The 20925-nt window shown below is 34.3% G+C and overlaps 4 protein-coding genes across 4 annotated transcripts; 3 read left to right on the top strand and 1 right to left on the bottom strand.

Moving 5' to 3' along the window:
- The first annotated feature begins 286 nt into the window (after positions 1–286).
- Positions 287–2105, top strand: LOTGIDRAFT_201713 (hypothetical protein). The gene is made up of 2 exons (XM_009052902.1): positions 287–303; positions 724–2105. Exons 1-2 carry the CDS (start codon positions 301–303, stop codon positions 2071–2073), a joined length of 1353 nt encoding a protein of 450 aa, XP_009051150.1. The 5' UTR covers positions 287–300; the 3' UTR covers positions 2074–2105.
- Positions 2106–4496: 2391 nt separating this feature from the next.
- Positions 4497–5235, bottom strand: LOTGIDRAFT_143010 (hypothetical protein; the record flags this gene model as incomplete). The annotated part of the gene is made up of 2 exons (XM_009052901.1): positions 4497–4612; positions 5175–5235. Coding segments are annotated over 2 exons (177 nt in total), but the record flags the coding sequence as incomplete, so codon positions are not given.
- Positions 5236–6155: 920 nt separating this feature from the next.
- On the top strand, positions 6156–14852 carry LOTGIDRAFT_239070 (hypothetical protein; the record flags this gene model as incomplete). The annotated part of the gene is made up of 12 exons (XM_009052900.1): positions 6156–6276; positions 6770–6988; positions 8002–8049; positions 8337–8403; positions 8808–8916; positions 9802–9901; positions 10229–10315; positions 10594–10729; positions 11600–11649; positions 12327–12506; positions 13908–14094; positions 14645–14852. The coding sequence occupies 12 exons, from the start codon at positions 6156–6158 to the stop codon at positions 14697–14699; spliced, it is 1359 nt and encodes a 452-aa protein (XP_009051148.1). The 3' UTR covers positions 14700–14852.
- Positions 14853–17102: 2250 nt separating this feature from the next.
- LOTGIDRAFT_142981 (hypothetical protein) lies at positions 17103–17471 on the top strand (the record flags this gene model as incomplete). Its single annotated transcript, XM_009052899.1, has 1 exon — positions 17103–17471. The coding sequence occupies one exon, from the start codon at positions 17103–17105 to the stop codon at positions 17469–17471; it is 369 nt and encodes a 122-aa protein (XP_009051147.1).
- Positions 17472–20925: the final 3454 nt, after the last annotated feature.

The following is a 20925-nucleotide window of genomic DNA, read 5'->3' as shown; positions in this document are numbered from 1 at the left end:
CCCAGTTGACGAATATATTTTAATACTTTTATCAGTGGCTAGGTTATCAAATAAGTAAATATATAGAATAATAAAGTGGAAAGCTTTATCTCGTATGACTAATAAATCAAATAAGATTTTGCCTTTTTGATTTCAAAATTTATGTCTTAATTAAACGAATTGATAGTCTCCATGGATACCAGTCAACAAAACAAGGCGTCTCTATATATAAACTGAATTAAAAATTATTAGAATCTTTTAGATGATAACTCAACGCTGACTCTTTCAGTCTATTCTTGAGGTCTTCTTTTTTCATTCAAAATGGTAAGTTTTCGTTTGATTTTTAACGTCGCTTAAAGTTTTCATAAACACCATTGCAAAATTCATTTCGTGAAAATATAAAAGCAGTTCTTGGTTCACGCGTTCAGATAGTGTCCCAAAGAGGGCCAACACTTGTCATCGATAGTACTCTATCACACACACAAGGCTACAGATTATAAAAAATTGAGATAAAACGTATAAAAAAGTATAACAATTATGAAGTATCAAAATATTGGTTAAGCGATTTGGTTTTTTCATTGAGCCCGATGATGATATGCAAAATGCCCCCACTGATAAGGCCTACAATTTGAACGAAGTTTCAGTAATTGAATGTTAAATCATCTTCACAAAATCACCGAAAGGTTATCTTAAAGTAAGCCAAAAGGGACATTATGCGTTCTTAATTTTAAATTTCTATTTCAGCGTGAGTGTATCTCAGTTCATGTTGGTCAAGCTGGTGTCCAGATGGGCAATGCCTGCTGGGAGTTGTACTGTTTAGAACATGGTATCCAACCTGATGGTCAGATGCCTTCTGATAAAACAATTGGAGGTGGAGATGATTCCTTCAACACTTTCTTCAGTGAGACCGGGGCTGGTAAACATGTTCCCAGAGCTGTCATGGTAGATCTGGAACCAACCGTTGTCGATGAGGTCCGAACTGGTACTTACCGTCAACTCTTTCATCCTGAACAGCTCATCACCGGCAAAGAAGACGCTGCCAATAACTATGCAAGAGGGCACTATACCATTGGAAAGGAAATAGTCGATCTTGTTTTGGACAGGATAAGGAAACTCGCCGACCAATGTACTGGTCTTCAAGGGTTTCTCATCTTCCATAGTTTTGGTGGTGGGACTGGTTCTGGGTTCACTTCATTGCTGATGGAACGTCTAAGTGTTGACTATGGTAAGAAATCCAAACTGGAGTTTGCAGTCTATCCAGCACCTCAAGTATCGACTGCCGTTGTTGAGCCGTACAACTCTATCCTTACTACCCATACAACATTAGAGCATTCTGATTGTGCCTTCATGGTTGACAACGAAGCTATCTATGATATTTGTCGCCGAAATCTTGATATTGAACGACCAACGTATACCAACCTGAACCGTTTGATTGGTCAAATCGTCAGCTCAATTACTGCTTCCCTGAGGTTTGATGGTGCACTCAACGTTGATTTGACGGAGTTCCAAACCAATTTGGTACCTTATCCTCGAATCCATTTCCCATTGGCTACCTATGCACCAGTTATCTCAGCAGAGAAGGCTTACCACGAACAACTGTCTGTCTCTGAAATCACCAATGCCTGTTTCGAACCAGCTAACCAGATGGTAAAATGTGATCCTCGTCATGGTAAATATATGGCTTGTTGTATGTTGTATCGAGGTGACGTTGTCCCCAAGGATGTGAATGCTGCTATTGCCACCATCAAAACCAAAAGAACCATCCAATTTGTCGACTGGTGTCCTACTGGTTTCAAGGTCGGTATAAACTACCAACCACCAACTGTTGTACCAGGAGGTGATTTAGCCAAGGTTCAGAGAGCTGTTTGCATGTTGAGCAACACCACTGCTATTGCTGAAGCTTGGGCCCGTCTTGATCACAAATTTGATCTGATGTATGCTAAGAGAGCTTTCGTCCACTGGTATGTTGGTGAGGGTATGGAAGAAGGTGAATTCTCTGAAGCTAGAGAAGATTTAGCTGCTTTAGAGAAAGATTATGAAGAAGTTGGTGTTGATTCTATTGATGAAGAAGGTGAAGAAGAGGAAGATTATTGAGGACGTCATGCCAAATATAAAAAATATCAATTAATCATTTCGTTTTAATTTTAAAAAGCAGGCTACTAATTTTCTCATTATTTACTCAAAGAATAATTTAGCCTCAGATTACCTGAGCTGGCTTGTTTTTTCATCCAGATCTCTTTTATATTCCATCCACAACAGCCTCTATAGTCCTGCTAAGAATTTCTCAGAATTTAAATACTATGACATAAAGATGGTTTGGGAGATTGGGATTAGCGATTCACATAATCTCTATGGATCTTTCAAAAACTTGAGCAATTGACAGTCATTATGGTTTTTCGGTCCTGGGTGCACTGGAATTTATCCATTGAGTGATCAGATTTTCCATGATGCTAAAAATTGAGTTGCTTTCAAATTCTGTCAAAGCCTAGGAATTCCTGGAAAGGTAGAAGTACTGAGTAGTGTCATCAAATATACACAGGACACATCATTGTCAAATATAGTGGGGGGCCATAGTTGGGGACCAAACTGGTCTGGAAACAGAATTTATGATTGTTCTTCAATATATCCAACCATTCTTGATATCATTATGGACAAATAAACGTGACAAACCTAACATGACCTGCTTCATTTGTCTTGTCACAGATAGAGCAGTGTTCTTTTTCCCATATCAAGAACAAGATCCTTATTCATTTGATAATTAAAGGCAAATTATGTTTTAATGATTGTTATTATGCTAAAGAATATGATACATGAAAGATGCAATATATGTTAATAACCAGTCTAAATAAAATAAGACCCAACTTTCTTTACTTTGCATTTTTTATCAACTATCTTAATCAGACTGTGTTAATATCTATACAAAAACACTAAAGATAGAGTCTCTATATCAAATTATTGAAGCAAATATAAGACTATATATTTTATTATACAATGGATAAGATGCAAATTATAAAACATTAAAAAACTTGTGGTCAAAGCCACAATATATGAAGCCTTTTAGATAAAATGTAACAATAAGTAAAATTCAAATAACTTCTATTAAATTAACATAAGAATGGCTTTCAATAAATAATCACTAAAAATCTTAAGTTAGTTACAAAAACAAAACAATTTCTCATTTACTTAAAAATAATTAAGACTTTAACAAATAACAAAATTATAAATTTTGATAATCAAAACAAATGACATTTAAAAAGAAAACAAAAAAAATGAAAAATAAATTGAATGCATGCAATCATTTTTATGAAATAATTTTCTCATACAAAATAATATTAAAAGTAATGGTAAGGCCAAATTTGTTTCACAGTCTTACCAGAGCAGTGAGACTTGGTTTCTGAGCCTTACATAAAGGAGTAATCTCTTTTCATCCTTCTGTTACTTTTTCCAAAATATTTACTTACTCTAGCCAATTTTATGTACTTTTGAGCAATAAATGAATACCATAAGCTAATCTGCAAGCTAAAAAATATCTGTACAGTCAAACAAGCAAAAAGTAACGAACATTCTTTTAAAAAAAAAATAAATCAAAATAAATGGTCTTTACAAGCCTACTTCATGATTTTGTGAAAAGTTAAAGGAAATGTCTGATTTTTGCCATATTCTTTTAAGGCTTGGCAAAACATCAGCCTTGTAATATCTATTCTTGTAAATACTGCTTATTATTATTACAGCAAATTGGATGTTCAAAATAGTTCCTCGATCTCCAGGGAAATGTATATAATTATAAAAAAGTTAAGATATAGTATCACTCAAAATAAGCCCAGTTCTTCACATTTAAATTAGATCAGACTATCCCTTTAAAGATGGGTTTCCTCATTTTTCATTATCAAATAAAGCAAATATTTGATTAAATTGGTGTTTCTAATGGATTATCATGAATTCTGAATCAATCATTATGTTCTTATTGCATATAATTAAGAGCTTTAACCAATCATAAATATCCACGTATATACAGTCTGGATAAAAAAAAAAAAAGACTTGTTGACCTTTCTTGGTCACTCAATGGAATTCTGCTGGTAATTTAGCTAATTATGAGTTAATTATGGACATAATGGAAATGAAAATAAGGGAACCCATCTTTAAATGAATATGTACAATCCTACAGATAATATGATTAAGAGGTAACAAGGATGTCTGTTGAAAAACACTTTCAAATCTGATAGTCCTTCCACAAACTGAAAAACAAAAATAACAACAGTAAAGTATGTACAGACTCTTTGACCTTTCTTTCTTGATCGGTTACTCATTGGAATTCTGCAGGTAATTCTCTTCTAATTTAGCTAATTATGGACATGTGAGACAAACTGGTATTTTTCCAAGTCAAAAGAACACCTTTACTTTCTATTTTAAGTATTAGCATTTTCATTTTCATAAATAAAATCTTTTAAAGAGTACCGTAATAGAAAAAAAAACTTGGTACTTAGTATCTCAATTCCAACATTCTATTACTGGGGTACCTACTTTTGAGTATATTCTCTATCATTAGAATGTTGTGATAATAAATCATAAACTGATTGAGGTGGGTTTAGACCATGTTTATCTGCTCTGTTCCATCTCTCCATTCTTGTTATTCCTACAATAAAAGAGTAGGTCTATATAAATCTGTATATTATAAAGTTTCATACTCAGTAATCTATGCCTAAAGATCTCACTTTATTGAACAAAAAAGGTTTCATACATTTGGTTAAAGGTACTGTGTAAGCCTTGTACCATTTCAACTTTCAGTCAAATATCTATAAAATTCCACTATAACAAAGTGTTATATTACGTCACTGTGAGGTTCTATAGCACAGTCAGTAAGAGTGTTGGTTCTTTACATGACGTCATTTGCATGGTAACACTGAGCAAATGGCGGCCGTGGATTCAATTCTCGATTGGCGTGTGATAGTCCGATGACCTTCAATAAGTCATCTTCACTCACTATTCCAGTCGACCCGGCTGTAAATGTGTACGGATAATCCGGGAAAGATCAATGCCAAGAGATTTGGCCAAGGACCAGCTGGTAGAAAGAATCCTTTACTGTCAAGTTGTCATTCTTGTAAAATATAGTTGTTTCTTTCTTTTCTTTCTTTCAAAGGCATCTAAACAAACCATTTTAAAGTGACATCATGAAATGTGACATATGATATAATTACCTGTACATGGTCCAAATTCATGATTTAAATCAAATGATTTCAGTAATTCTAAATCTTTCTCATAACTTGGGGAAGATGATTCAGGACTATCTGAAATATCTGAAAAAATACATACATTCGTATGTCATGTAGGTATGAAAATATGATATTTGCAATCATTTGTAAGTATTATTAATAACATTACCTAATCCGATGAAAAAAAAAAAAAACAAAGCCAATGGCAATGGGCAATGCCAAAACTAAAAGTTCCAAGAGAGAAACTTCTGACACATTTGTTTGTGAATCAACATACAAAATTCAGTTCACTGGAGGGGGCATAAGAATGTAAAACAAATAATTACAATATTATTTATCAAAATAGGCATAGAATTATTATTATTATGTCATACATTGACATCCATACAATCAATAGACCTAAATATAAGCATAACAAATCTTTGAAAAAAATAAAAGACTGAATCGTGCTTACCAAATGGCGATTTACTTGAAGTTCTAGAAACTCCTTTTGTCTGTTTGAAGTAATCAGTTACGACTTTGTTTGACATTTTATATATTTGGACTTGTGAGACAGTGTATCAAGGTCTTCTTGTAGAAAATTATGAGAAAGAGAAGTCGTTGACGGTTGTGTTGTTGTCAAAGAACGCCACGCTATAGTAGTATCCTTGACCTCAGGAAATAAACACAGTCTTGGTCGTTGAGTCTTTAATAGAAACTGGTTGGTATTTTGTGGGAATAGATAAAACTATCTACAATGGTTTGATTCGTTAATTAATTAATTTGTTGGCTACATTTTGTTCAAGTTATCCTTTTTTTTAAAACAAGAATAACAATTTGACTTGTTCATTAAATTTCCCAATTGACAGTAAAAGTAGGACAACTCTTATGCTTAAAATTGTGAGTTATGTCCCTTGAGCTAGTTATTCGAGACTTCCAGCGTTTTCAGATCATTGTGAAACCGACACCTCATCATTTTCTAAAATCATGTCTGACGATGGTAATAATTCGATTTCCGTGATTGCAATCACTGCAGCAGTTGGCGCAGTTGTTTTTCTTTTTGTTTTGCTTTGCAATATTGGTAGAAAAGGGAAAGACAGCGAAAAGGGTGAGAAATTTAATTGTCTATTTTTATGGTGTCAGACCACAACTAATTTGTCCATCACATAGGCATTCATGTAAAAAGCAATCACAAAAAGTTTGATTTTATCTATTTATTTGAATCAGTGTTGTTTTGAGACTAAATCATTGCTTTCGTTTTGAAAATATGGTTGGTGATAGAGTAATTTAGAAATCTATTGAATCTATAACCATAGGATTCATTCAATTTTTATTTGGCTTTGGGAGAGTGAAGAAAACTAGCCTTGGGTAATCATTTAGTTCATGGCAGATTTGACACTCAATTACCCCCCCCCCCCCCCCCTTCCCCCCTTCAGATAACTTTGTATAAATAAGCCTCTACTGACGAACATCTAATTATTAAAGTACATTTTGGTTTTTCAAATTAAAGAACTTAAAAGTCCTGTGCCTGTGCTTTCATAACTTTGTCATTAGTACAAAGAAAATGTCACAATATTGATTGTCTTTTTAACTTGTTGCAGAGACCAAAGAAGAAGTAACAAAAACTGAAAAATCAGGCCATGGCAAACAAAAGGAAAACCAGAAGAAATCTAAAGTTGTAGAAAAGGGTTCATCGAAGAAATCAGCCAATAATAATTTCACCCATCCATGGTTATCAACTACCTTAAAGGGACACACTGGTTCTGTTTCTAGTTTTGATTTTAGTCCAAATGGAAAATATCTTATTTCTTCTGCAGAAGGTTAGACTTGACTTATTGTATTTCATTTCATATTTAGCAAAAATGAAAAAAAATATATCGTAAAGAGATTGTCAAGAGGCTTTCTAAACTTATGTGTTTCGGGGACACCGATAATTTACACCATTGCAATTTTCATTCTGACCTCTGTGGTTCTTGCAGTTCCACTAAAACTAACGTGTTTTATGATGTCATTAGAGGGCAACTGCATAGATATTAATAGTACCGGTACTTGGCTTCTGGTAGTTCACCTCTAGTGACGTCATAAAACACGGTTTAGTGGCATTGCAAGAACCACAGACATTTGAATGAAAATTGGAATGGTGCAAATTGATGCTATCAGTGTCCCCGATACACATAAAAAGTTTAGAAAACCTTTTTACAATCACTTAAAAGATCTCATAGAGCTCTGATTAACATTATACAAGCCGGAATGCCCTGATTTTATTTATAAGTTTAGCTATTCATGGGAGAAAAAAAATCGTCAACAGTTCAAAAATGTCTATGACGTTTGTTTTAAAGTTGTAATTATGCAGCATACTAAGTTTGTCTCTTGAGCAACTTAAAGTATTGTAAAGAGGTTCTCTGAAAGATTAAATCCACATCTGTGGTTTCTGTAATTCCTCTAAAACTAACTGTTTGATGAAGTCACTAATAGCAAACTATGCTTGAATGACATAGGCCCTTCACGATCAGTGACATTATTAAACATTTAGTTTTAGTTGAATTGCAGAAACCACAGACCTCTGATTAGAAATTGGAATGGTACAAAATGATGCTATCAGTGTCCCTGATACACATAAAAATCTTAGAAAACCTTTTTACAATTCCTCTCAAGACACAGAAGAATTATTTTTATCTTTTTTAGCTAGTTGCATTGCAAGTGACTTAATTGAATCCATGGTTATTGACTCATGACAATAATTGACAATTACTTTGTATATATAAAATATATTTGATTGTGAACTAATCTTGACACAGTGTGAGTTATAATCATGCTATATTATATTTTCTAGATAGATCAATATTTTTATGGAGTACAAAAGAATTTCAACAGAAAATACACAAGTAAGTGTGACAGCTGTCCTCTTTACTTTCCAACCACAGTGATTTGTGAATTTTTAACTAAATGAAATGATCAAAAAATTCAATTCACAATTCATTACCGATATATTAAATGTCATTTTTTTAAAATTTTCTTATGCTCTATAGGAATACAATATTTTTTATGGTTTTACATTTGAAGTTAATACAATTCCCTCCCAGAATATACCTTTTAAAATGACACCCATTTTGGACTGGAAAGACTATTTTCTCATGACATAATGATAGTTTGAATATTTTGTATTATATAGATCAGTCCGTGGAAATGTAGAATTAGATGAAGGTTGTAAAATAGCTTTTAGTCCAGATTCAAAGTAAGTGAAAATTTAAGTCTTATAATGCTTACAAAAGGAGTAAAATCTTAGTAATGTTCTTGTCCATGATAGATTAGATCCCCTTTCATTAACTCCCTGTAGCAATCGCTTTGCATTTTTTATTTGTTAATCTTGTAAATCTCACCAGAAGTAGGTACTGTTGACCTAGGCCAGTGCTTCTATAAGAGAGTATAACTTATTGTTTTGAGTTAAATTTCAGATATCTGTAGCATAATTCGATATTGAAATTTAGTGCCTTGTTCTCGTTGAATACCGATTGATTGCATTTTTAAAAACTAAAAGATGTTTCACTTTATCCTCTAGCCCAATAAAATAAAAAATATAAGAAAGTGTATATGGTTTGGTGTTCTTATGAAAAACTAGTAGCACAATTTTTTTTTCAGAGCATTTGTGGTCAAGTTAAAATATGAGAATATATTAAGAATTTACCGTCTGGGTAAAAAAGATGATAATAGTTCTGTTACCATGACTCCAGCTCTAGATTTTCCTCAGGTATTTTATGGAATTCTTCGGCAGTTCTGTCAAAACTCAAATTTATTTCTTGTTGTCAGATAATTTTGAGGACCTTTTTGGAAATAGTTTACTGTATAAACTGATGGACTGAAATGATGAGGATAGCTGACTTATTACAGGCCTAAAGACTTGTCAACCAAGATTAGAACCCACAACCACAACAACGTCATGTAACGATACCATCGCTCTTACCAACTATTCTACAGAACCCCTCAAGTATACTGGCTGAGGATCTCATTCGCTGTTTTCTCTGCCCTTAGCTGAAGTCCATATTTCAAATACTTGCATAAGCTGTTACAGTACCTTTTGGACATTTAAACCTAGTATCCCGTGGTCAAAGTTGTTATTAATATCACTTAATATTTGAAATGGAGAATGATTAAACTACACTGAAAAAATTTCGTTTATGACCGCTTGAAACCTTGTTCACACCATATTTGGTCATTTTGACTAATTGGTACCAATCGAAAGCTCTTATTCTTAGCTTGATTGTAAATAACCCAAAAACCACTAAATAAATAACACGTATTTAAACAGTCAGATTTAAAACCTTGTAAAATATTATATTATACGAGGTTCAATGTTCCATTTTCTGCGGATGAAAACGAAAAACCTCGTATACTGTACTATAATACGAGTTATTGGTTGAATAAGTCATAGTACTCAAATTGTTATACGAGGTTTAAATTTTCAAAATATGAAAACCACGTATAGCGGTAAAAATAATAAAAGATTTTTAACAAAATACGCGTGCAAATAGTTTATTGCGTTTTTCTTGAAAAGTAATTTCGCATCATATATCGTTATACGAGGTTTCAAGAGGATCACGCGCGATATAAGATAATATGCTATTTATTTTTGTAGAAACGTTCTGAAGAGATTATTAATATCAGTATAGCTAGTAATGGAAAATATATTTTAACTGTATATGAAAATACTATTGTCACATTATGGGATATCAAAGGTAGAGAATCTTGTTTCTTTATGACTTGTATTAATATAAAGACATCTTACTGAACAGAAGCATTGTGGCTTTTAGATATTTATAATCAAATTGCAGAATCAACTGTTAAAAGTTAATATTACTGCAAAACCCCTTGAAACAGCATCCCTTCTTAGTTTTAAGTTGCATTTGCAAAGTCACCTTTTTTTCTTCTGAAAGGGGGTTCACATTTGTATACAACTGCCCTGTCAAAGAGTTTCAATGCAAAATTGTCGTCGACTTCTTTTTTTTGATACTGCTCAGTCATGACATTTTGTTTGTATATTTGGTGTTTTGTTATCTTTTTAGGAGAGCCAATTGACACTTTAGATACCTTACTGTTTCAAAATTATTATGGTACTATTTCTCCTTGTGGAAGGTTTTTTGGTGTATCTGGTATGTATTATTACAGTAAACCTGCATTCCATCAGATTCAATTTAGATCTGGTAATTTTGTGAAATTGAGAACTCAGTGTTGTTTTTTCACAATTACAACTTTAATAGGTTCACTTAGAAGCTGATACTTGAGAAAGGGTAGTCTAGTGCATCAGTCACAGCAAAATTTGCCTCATAGCACACTGCATAATGTTGCTTTTAACCCGAATCAAGTTTTAAAAAAGTAGGCCATAAAGTTCCATATCTTAAACACAAAGCTGAAATTTTGACTATTTTAGGTTTTACATCTGATGTCAAGGTATGGGAAGTAATATTTGATAAAGGTGGAAGTTTTAAAGAATCCAAGCGAGCCTACGAATTAAAGGGACATAACTCTGGTGTAAATTGTTTCAGTTTTTCCAATGATTCCTGCAGGTGATATATTTTTCACATTTGTTATTGTAATACAGTTGTCAAAATATTGGTTTAACAGCTAGTAAAGCTCAATTTTAGCCATCCATATCACTTTTCAAAAAGAAAATGTGATATCCTGTTCTCTAACAAAATCCACAACTGATTTCATCTGTTTAAAGATGGGTTCCCTTATTTTCATTCGTGAAAATGCAAATACTTCTATGAAAAAAAATTAGACGTGTTCTAATGACTTGGAAAAATACCAGTTTGTCTCCAGTGTTCATAATTAATTCATAATTAGCTAAATTAGAAGAGAATTACCAGCAGAATTCCAATAAGTGACCGATCAAGAAAGGTCAAAAAGTCTTTTTTTTTGATTACCACGACTGTACATACCTGGACATTTATGATTGGTTAAAACTCATGATAAATACTTGATAATTCATTAGATATACCAATTAATCAGATAAGTCGCTTAATTTGACACTAAAAAATAAGGAAACCCATCTTTAAGAAATGAAATTCAACATAAGTTTCCAACAATTCATCCAAACATACTCTGTATCTTCACCATGTCAAGCTATTACGAACTTCATTACGTCACCTTTTTTGTATCATGGCTGTTTGTGAATGACACGATTTGATTGGATTGTGCGCTAACAAATACAGCTAATCAGAGGCCTTGACAGAAAGTCTGTAAAGACAAAGCCATAATGTCTAAAGTCTTTCTGTTGTGTGCTGTGATTGGCTCTATTCGCTAGTGATCAATCAAATCGCTACATTCTGTGATACAAGAATAGTGACTATTGCAGTCAAGGCATAAGTATGAAGTTGGTAATGGCTTGACATTGTAAAGATGAGGGTTCTATTGACATTCAATTCTATTTTTAGGGTAGCTACAGTATCTAAAGACAATACATGGAAATTATTTGATACAGATGGTAAGTCAAGTTTCTAGGGCTGCAACGATTTTTTAAGTTGTGATTCGATACACTTACCAAAACTCATCCAACAATACAAATTAAATGAAAATTGAAAATTTTTTATTAGAAAAGATCAGAAAGAAATAAGTAGAAATTTGGACATTATAACAAATTTGTCACTTTTTGGTGGGGAAAACATTTGGAAATTAATGTTATAAACCTTTTATCATTTGTGGACAAATAGATTTCTTCAAAATGTAGCAAAATAGGGTACCAAACCAGAGACAATGAAATAATTTGAATTCCAAAATAGCTTTATACAAAGATTTGCTAACTATTTTTCGATGTTAATTTATGGCATGAAAAAATTTTGTTATATAATCTAAGATTTCGTTTCATTTTTTATTAAAGAGAGTTTGTAAATAATCGTGACAATACATCGTGATAATTTTTATCCAATGCAATGCATCGAAAAGGAAAGAAAGAATAGACATTCATTGGTGAATCATTGCAGCCCTAAAAGTGTCATGACAATACTAATGTAAAAAATATCAAAAAAGAATTTCTAAAAATGAGTTGTCTTTTTCAAATTCAAGTTTTACTTTTTACACTTTTTTGAGAATATGACGTATTTTGCAAATAAATTGTCTGTAGAGGGGCTTTTAATGAATCAATTCATGTTTGAATTTTTGTAGTAAAATTTGAAATGGATCAAGAACCTAAGTTGTTGTTTACTGGTACCCTAACACAACCAATGGACTTGATATCATTAAGTTTAGATGGTCGAGCTGTAGCCATGGCTGGAGGAACAACTATTATGGCAGCGAATGCAATCACTGGTAAAATAGAAGAAGTAATGAAAGATGTACATACAGGTATGTCATCATCTTCACAATGTCAAGCTATTACATACTCTGTCTTATACCTTGACATCATGAGACTCTTTTTTATGCAACATAAAGAAAGTCCATTTTTTTCTGGAAATCAAAACTTAAGCTCACAACACAAATGAGAACTAGTATCTACACTTGCAGCCATAATGTCTTTATGTGAAGGGCTCTGATTGGCTGTATTTCCAAGCATACAATCCATTAGTCCGAAACATCTGCCTCAGCATCTGATGGATATTTTGACAGTTGTCAGCTGGAGTAGAGATGAAAGAAAAATACCTTGTTAAATGGGGATTTTCCACATCTCCAAATATGCGTTTTCATATAATATTGAATTACCTAAATATTTAGTATGAGTTATTGCCCTTGTTCTTGAAACGCTTTAAATTTTTAGCTCGTAATCATTCTAGAAGGCACAATTCTTGAGGGATTTTGATGAAACTTGGTGTGAATGTTCGTACTCACCCAAGGATGAACCCTATTGAAAATCAGAAGAATTGAAAAATATTTTGTATGAGTTATTGTCCTTGTTCTTGAAAACGCTTTCAAATTTAGCTCTTAAACACTAAAGGGCATGATTCTTGCTGGATTTTGACAAAACTTGGTTTTATTGTTCAGTCCTGGCTGAAGATTGAATATTTGCCTTCTAGAGTTTTCACGAGCTAAAGAATTGAACACATTTTCAAGAACAAGACGGAAGAAAAATACCTTGTTAAATGGGGATTTTCCACATCTCCAAATATGTATCACCATAACTTTCGTTTTGTTAGTATCTTGTGACCTTTGAACTTGATGGTATACTCCCATTTAACAGGGCCTATTTTTTCTGTCTCTACACCAGCTGACATATGTCCAAATCGCTATCAGAGGCTGATATAGAGACATGTTTCAGTCTAGCAATCCTTCAAATCAATCTGTGATACAAGAAAGGTGGCTATTGATGTCAAGGTATTAGACAAGGTTTGTAATATTGACATTGTGAAGATGGTATGTAATGTACAAGTATCTTATGGGAGTTAAGGTTGACCTTTGGACTGACAGAATCTAAGGGAAACTAGGTGTCAACAACTACTAGCATCTGAGATATTCTGATCATTTACTGGAGTTACTACCCTTGAACTGTTGATCAAAGCTCAGTTACAACCAGTTGCCAATATTCTACTTTCTAGCAAAAATTGGATCTATCTCAGCAATTCTTCAATCTTTGTGGGGGTCTAATTTCTGCTCATGCCAAATTCCAGTTTCTGAAACTAAAGTATGATTGGTAAAAAAAAATGGCCTTCCTGTTCTTTTGAAATTGGATGTGCCGATTTCCTTCATGACAATTTATTTAGATATCTATTCCCTCATGGCATCAAAGCATCCTTGAATACATTTTTTTTCCAGAAAAAATAAGTGCCTTATCGTTTGATGTGAGTGGTAAATATTTAGCTAGTAGTGGAGATAGAGTTATACATATCTTACACAATGTCACTGGTTATAGAGCTACCATAAAAGATTTAATAGAAAAAGAAAAAGATGCAAAATTAGCTGGAGTGAAAGAAAGATTAAAACAACAAATAAAAGAGGCTAGGTAAGATAGTAAGAAAAAATGAATTTCATTTGAATGAGTCACCTTTCATCATTATTCCAGTCAATCCAAGCATAAATGGGTATGGATAATCTGGGATCAATGACATGCGGTTTTGCCAATGGACATAACCCTATTTAAACATTTAAAGCCGGGCCTGTTAGAAAATAAGTCAGACATGTTAGAACTATACTCAGGTTTTTTTTTTTAAACTAAGTCAGACATGTTAGACTATCGTCAGATATGTGAGAACAATAGTCAGACATGTTAGAACTATGGCCAGGCATATTAGAACTATAGTCAGACATGTTAGACTATTGTCAGATACGTTACAACAATAGTCTGGCATGTTAGAACTATAGTCAGACAGGTTAAAACTAGAGATAGACATGTTAAAACCCATTCAAACATGTAAGAGCATCTAAGAGCTATAGTAACATGATGTTAGAACTATTGTCAGGCATGTTAGAACTATTGTCAGACATGTTAGATTTTCTCTGCCATTTTGAATATATATCCCTATTCCCATTTGTTATGTTTCTTTTTTTTACAGAGATGCATTATGTGTTATATTAGGTACAGAAAATGGTCATGCTGGCTCTAAATGAAAATAAAGCATTCTACATAATAGTCATTTTATAAACCATATTAAATATGTTAAATCATTTTGTTAATATATTGTGTTTTGATACGTCCTCGTCATATTGACTATTGTAAACTCAACCGCTGTTATTTCAATATAAAGCTAAGGATGGTTGAACAAAAAAATCTGTTTTGGCGCATTAATGTATTCATAGATAGCTATCGATGGTGAGAATGATTTATAAAAAGTTAGCTGAAGGATAGGCCCTTTTCACTTTGCTTACGTTCGACATGGGGTAATAGCCACAACGTAGGCAAGATGTCATGTTCCTTTAGCAACGGTATGATTATTATTCACATCTAACCGTTGCTCGTCATTAGAGACTAATAACCGTCTATGACAGACTATACCTTACCATTTGATATATCCAATCAGAAATCTCGTAATATTTGAAGTAAAAGGACGGTGTATGAAAATGGCGGCCTTCATTGAATCGTCGGAAACTGTTGCACATTCGCACCAACGCACTTGGAGATCAATGATCGATTTGAAACTTGACAGAAAGGTACTTGCACGTGTAGTAAGTGTAGAGAAGTAAACTCTCTACCAATCAAACTTAATGACGAGAATAATATGGGATTGTGAGAGCAACGGCTAGCTGCGTTTTGAATATCAATCTCGACAGTTGTCTTCCTATTGAGTCAGACTGTCCGTATTATATCCCTTTTCTCGGGTACAAGGCACCGCTACTGGATTAGTGGCAATGACAAGCGTTACCAAGACTTGGGGTACAAAAAGGGGCAGACTGACTCAACGGGGGGACAACTACTGAGGCTGAATTCAAATTTTGGCTACTCCGTGGTGATGTCATAGTCGCAAGCCTCTCATAGAGTGCCTCAGAGGGCTCTCTCAAAAAATCTTACAAAAAATGAATTTATTTTTTGCATTCTGATACATATTTTGGAGAAAAAAAGTAGACATTTGATTTGTTGAAAATAAAGAGGGGTGCAAACCACTTTTCTAGGGGGGCAAATTAACACCCCGCACCCCCTGTACTCCCACTGGCGCCGCCACTGGGCACGTCTGGAAAAAGCAACCAAGTATATAGGTGACACAAGGTATGCATGGCAACTAAGAGTCAATGGTGTTATTGAATGATACGTGATAAAAATTTTATCATTTATTCATGAATGATTTTGTTATATTGTTGTCCTCGACTTATGATTTCAATATACCTGTAAGCCTAGAAATATTAAAACACACCCATGCTGTTACTCACGCTATGCGATATTCAGAAAATTTTCAGCCTGCATCCCTACATGTAGACCTATATAGCTAGTATAGGACTAAGTTTGACTAGACTCGATATGCGTGGGAACGAGAGATTGCAGATTTTTGGTAGGGTTTTGTGAAAATATTTTTGTGTAATTACCCTCGACTTATGATTGAACAGGATTTTTTTCCCTTGACTTAGTGAAGACGCATCAAATTAGATCTAATTTCTATCCAATGTGCTGTCATGTGTATGTTACCTTTTTTGGCAAGCTATCTTATAGCCTATAAATTCTCTTTTCATGAGATCAATCACTTAGAAACATAGATGCTTGTCAAACAGATCGGTATTGTATCCTCTGTTTCTGTATCGGATATAGGCCTATAGCTTCTAATTGCGCCATTTCTTTTCCCCGTCGGACAATCTCGAATGTCGATTGAAAATTGCAAACCATGATCTGGTCATGTTTTTTCTGGAATAGCAGGAATCACATTGCATGGTGTGGTTTATACAAATAGGGGTGATTTAAAAAGGAAATGAATTTTTCATTCTATTTCTGACAGCAGCAAGACAAATACAACAAATTTCTTGGCCACGCTGTCAATGGCATTCGCCCTTTTCTAACGTTAATCCACAATAAACTATTATTGGTCTCGTATTATCCACACTCGATTTAGAGTTTACATAATTAATCAGATTAATATTTAATTACCAAGATTGTCTCTATAGCTACGATTTGTTGTAAACAAACTTTCATATCAACCTTAACGTAAACAGTCCTCATTCCGCAGTGCTTATAGTAAACGAGCAAAGTTTGGATATTAACAATGCTACAAAATCCGCAAGGACTTAGCTTAAAGTAATAGCAGCTCTTAATAGTTAATAAGGAATAATTTTGATTTGTGTGAAATCGCAGAGGAGACTTATTTAATGTTACAAGATTGAAGTCGACTTTCGAAGGCACTGGTTGTGGAATACGAAATCCGATCCCTCAAGATATCCGGACTTGCATAAATTAATCGTTATTTCATATTGTGATTTGTGTGTATTCTTACAAGCCACCGGAATTGAATTGTGTTTTGATCGGAAAATTCAACCACTGAGATGAGCATTCCAACAGTATTTAAGCTGAACACTCCAAATGAAACCTTGGTGATGAAAGGTCGGCCGTGTGAATTGTCGGCCATGTCATTTGTTCCGAAAAACAGGAACGATTTACCTCCGGATCAAACATTTTACAATACTCCCGACTTCCTGAACGATAAAAAGAAGAAGAATTCAACCTTCGACAGACTTTTTAAAATAAAAGACGGTTACAATCAAAAGGTGCATCGCGATGATCGAGAACACTTCAATTCAGTTGGTTTAAATGTACACCAAGAGGAGAGTAATAAGATCGTTCCTACTCTATCGTCTACAGAATACGGACATCGTCTGCAGCATCATCTGGAAGACCGAGATCGTGATCATGTTCGAGTTGAAACTGTCAAAGCTGAATTTTACACACGTCACAAAACTTCTTAAAAACTTAGAATGCAATTACATGTATATAATATACAAGCGCTTTTGGTCAAAAGAAAAGACATGTATTTTAAAGGGATTGTAAATATTATTTTTTTAAATTATGTGTATCAAGGACACTGATAATATTAATTTGCACTATTCTAATTTTTAGTCTATTGTCTGCAATCCCACTAAATTAAGTGTTTGATGACGTCACTATAGTCGCGAAATTTACTTTATCACTTTATCTTCGTGGTTACTTAAAACGCCATCTGACACTTATTGGAATTGCTGGAACCCCAGACTGATTGAAAATTGGAATTGTGCAAAACTAGCATAATGATAGTCATAACATTTTTTTTAGAAAACCTCTTTAAAAATCCGTTTAGAATACAACGACGGTGAGTCTTTTTTAGCCCTTATTATCGCTTTTTATTTTATTTTATTGTAAAGGACAAATACTGATAGGTAAAACGTATACAATTGTGTTTTGTCATTCTGATTTTTTCAATAGTGGAGTGGACCCCAGTGGCGGAGCCAGGTTGACCTCCGAGGGAAAGAGGGGGCGGGGGGGGGGGGGGCGAAATATCTAGATATGAGAGTCATGCCCGAAAATTTACATTCGTCTACCCCCTGTTCTCGATACACATAAGAAGAAAACACCTTTACAATAACTTTAAAGATAGGAGTCATATCACCCACCAATTATATTACAGTGCGATAGCCTTGGTGGTGGGGTTGCTATCTATGTTAAAGATAATATTATAAGTAAACCTCGCTATGTGTTCCTGGCTTAGAAGGTGTATGAACTGAAATTGTTCACTGTAAATTAAGCTTTTTGGTTGGTGCATTTTACAGGCCTCCGGGGTCGTATGTTTCCTACTGGGATCTCATCGAAGAAAGTTTATCATTGGCCAAGCAAGTTGGTAAACCTCTCATCGTTCTTGGTGACTTGAATGCAAACCTTCTCTGCAGAAATGAACATAAACTAACAAATCTGATAATCAACCATTCACTCACACAAATTATCGACGGTCCTACTAGAATCACAGTTCTTCACTCATTGATTACCCTTGATGTTACTTGTCCTAATCTTGTCCACGATTCTGGAATTTTCCGGCAGGAATCAGCGACCATTGTCCAATTACTGTTCATTTATGTCTAACAAAACTCCAAACTCAAGCGTACTATCTGGAACTACTCCAAAACAAACTTTGATCATCTGAACAGCTTCTTCTTTAGCACTAACTGGAACTTTATCTTTGACTCTTTAACTGAACCAAACCAACTGGCAGAGCAAAATTTTAATATAACAAACCATTATCAATGCTCTAAAACTGTTTGTGCCCAACAAGGAAGTAACTATACGCCAAGGTGATAAGGATTGGATGAACGGATATCTTCGGCACCAAATCATCAATGGCACCTCGATAATGGCAGGAGTTTCGTCAGTTCCGAAATGTTGTTACTGCAGAGATCTGTAGGGTCAAACGAGAACATGACGAAAAATTGGATTACAAGATAAGCAACGGCTCATTCCAACAAAGTAACTGGTGGAAACTTGTCAGATCGGCAACTTCTGGACAAGCAGGTAATAAAGTTAAAATCCCGCCCTTGCTTTCGGAAAATCGAGTCATTGATAACGATGATGAAAAAGCTGAAATATTAAACCATTTTTTAGTCAATCAGGCACATCTACCAAATCCCAACCAACCGCTTCCATCTATGCTAAATTGTGAACTCGAATTCTCTCCTGGCAACATTAAATGTATTTTAGCATCTTTGAAATCAAACAAGGCATCCGACAGCAACAACATTAATAACAAAATATTAACTCTGCACCATGTGGGCTAAAGAAGACGGGTAACGCCATGCAAGGTGCAATGAGGGAAATTTTGCCAGGACAGCGGCATTGGCCTGCTCTGTCGAGGGATCTTTAACGTGCACAGCATGTAGCACTCGGGGCCTCGGTTTATTGTCTCATCCGAACGACTAGACGCTTTTTCCATGTCAGCCCCTCTTACCTGCATCACTGACAGGGGGAAATCTGAAGGTATTATTCGACCTATGTCGGGATTGAATCCAGGACCTTCAGGTTAGCGAGGTTAGTAAGCGTCTAACTCACTGAGCCACCGCGGCTCCCAGATAGAGGGGGAGAAGTAAATACCATCTTTTTTGACATTGGTAAGGCTTTCGATAGAGTTTTGCATCCGGTATTGCATTGGTATCAAGGGAAATGTTCTCGAACTGCTTAAGAGTTATATATCTCACAGAAACCTGTCTGCCGTCATTAATGGCCTTGGATCCAGAAGCAAATGGTGTCCCACAACGATCTGTGTTGGGGCCACTTTTATTCATCATCTTCATCATAGACATCTAGTCCTCACTTCGGCTATTTGCGGATGATACTTCCACGTATATGTCAATTCATAACCCAGATTTTTGTCAAAAGAATTTAAATGAAGATCTAAGATAAATAAAGAACTGGGCCAAATCATGGAACGTTGTCTTCTGTCCAGAAAAAACCATCAGTATGACTTTCTCCCGTACAACAAATTTTTCTATAGCTTTCAATAACCAACATGTAACTGATTCTTACCACCACAAACATCTAGGCATTATCCTTAGTTCAGACTGCCTTGCGAACAATCATAGGCCTGGTCCGTGGCACCTCTCATTGCAAACTGTATGAGGAATCTCGGTTTTCATCAAGCACCAGTGGCGGAGCCAGGTTTACGTCGAGGGGGGCCAGGGGGCGAGATATTTGAGATTGCCAGAATCGGCTACCCAATTCAGTAACTTATATGTTAATTCTTGCTTAAATAAATATTGTTTGAATCATCAAGCATACGATACGATTTTTAGGCTTAGCCTTCATAGAAACTATTAATGATATTACCTTACACAATCCTATATAGGATTCTAAAATTTATATTATTAAGGGTGACAATAAAAGATAGATTTTGACTTTTTATCATTATCCATAAATTTCATATTACATAAGAACGAATTCTCTTGAATATATATTATATTTACGTAACTATTTTATCAAACTGAATTGGTTTTAAAAGGATTAATCAAAAACGGTACGCACTAATTCATGCTGTGCCTTAAAAAGTCTATCTATTTCTAGTTGAAACCTTTTGAATACGTTGAAGACATATTTCTTTACAAATAGTTTTTTATCACCTATCAAAAAACAGAAAAAGTCCACGATAACATTTTAAAAATTTTAGGCTTCAACAAAAAGTAAGGCAAGATTAACTTAAATGAAGGTTCAGATAAGTTTCTCAACAATTTATTTTGTTTGAATCCGTGTGGTAGTTTTTATACGTTCTTATGACAATATGGTCGTATATAGTCGTTTTAATCTGATTTAAATGAAATTTGGTGTAATAATTTATATTGGCGAGATCTTGGACAGATTCCAATTTCACGATTTTTAAATGAACGGTTTTTGAGTTATTGCCTGAAT

This window comes from Lottia gigantea, assembly GCF_000327385.1.
Source record: "Lottia gigantea unplaced genomic scaffold LOTGIsca_190, whole genome shotgun sequence".
Lineage (NCBI taxonomy): Eukaryota > Metazoa > Mollusca > Gastropoda > Lottiidae > Lottia > Lottia gigantea.
Note: the sequence above shows the minus strand (reverse complement) of the source record. Positions and strands in the feature narration are given on the sequence as shown.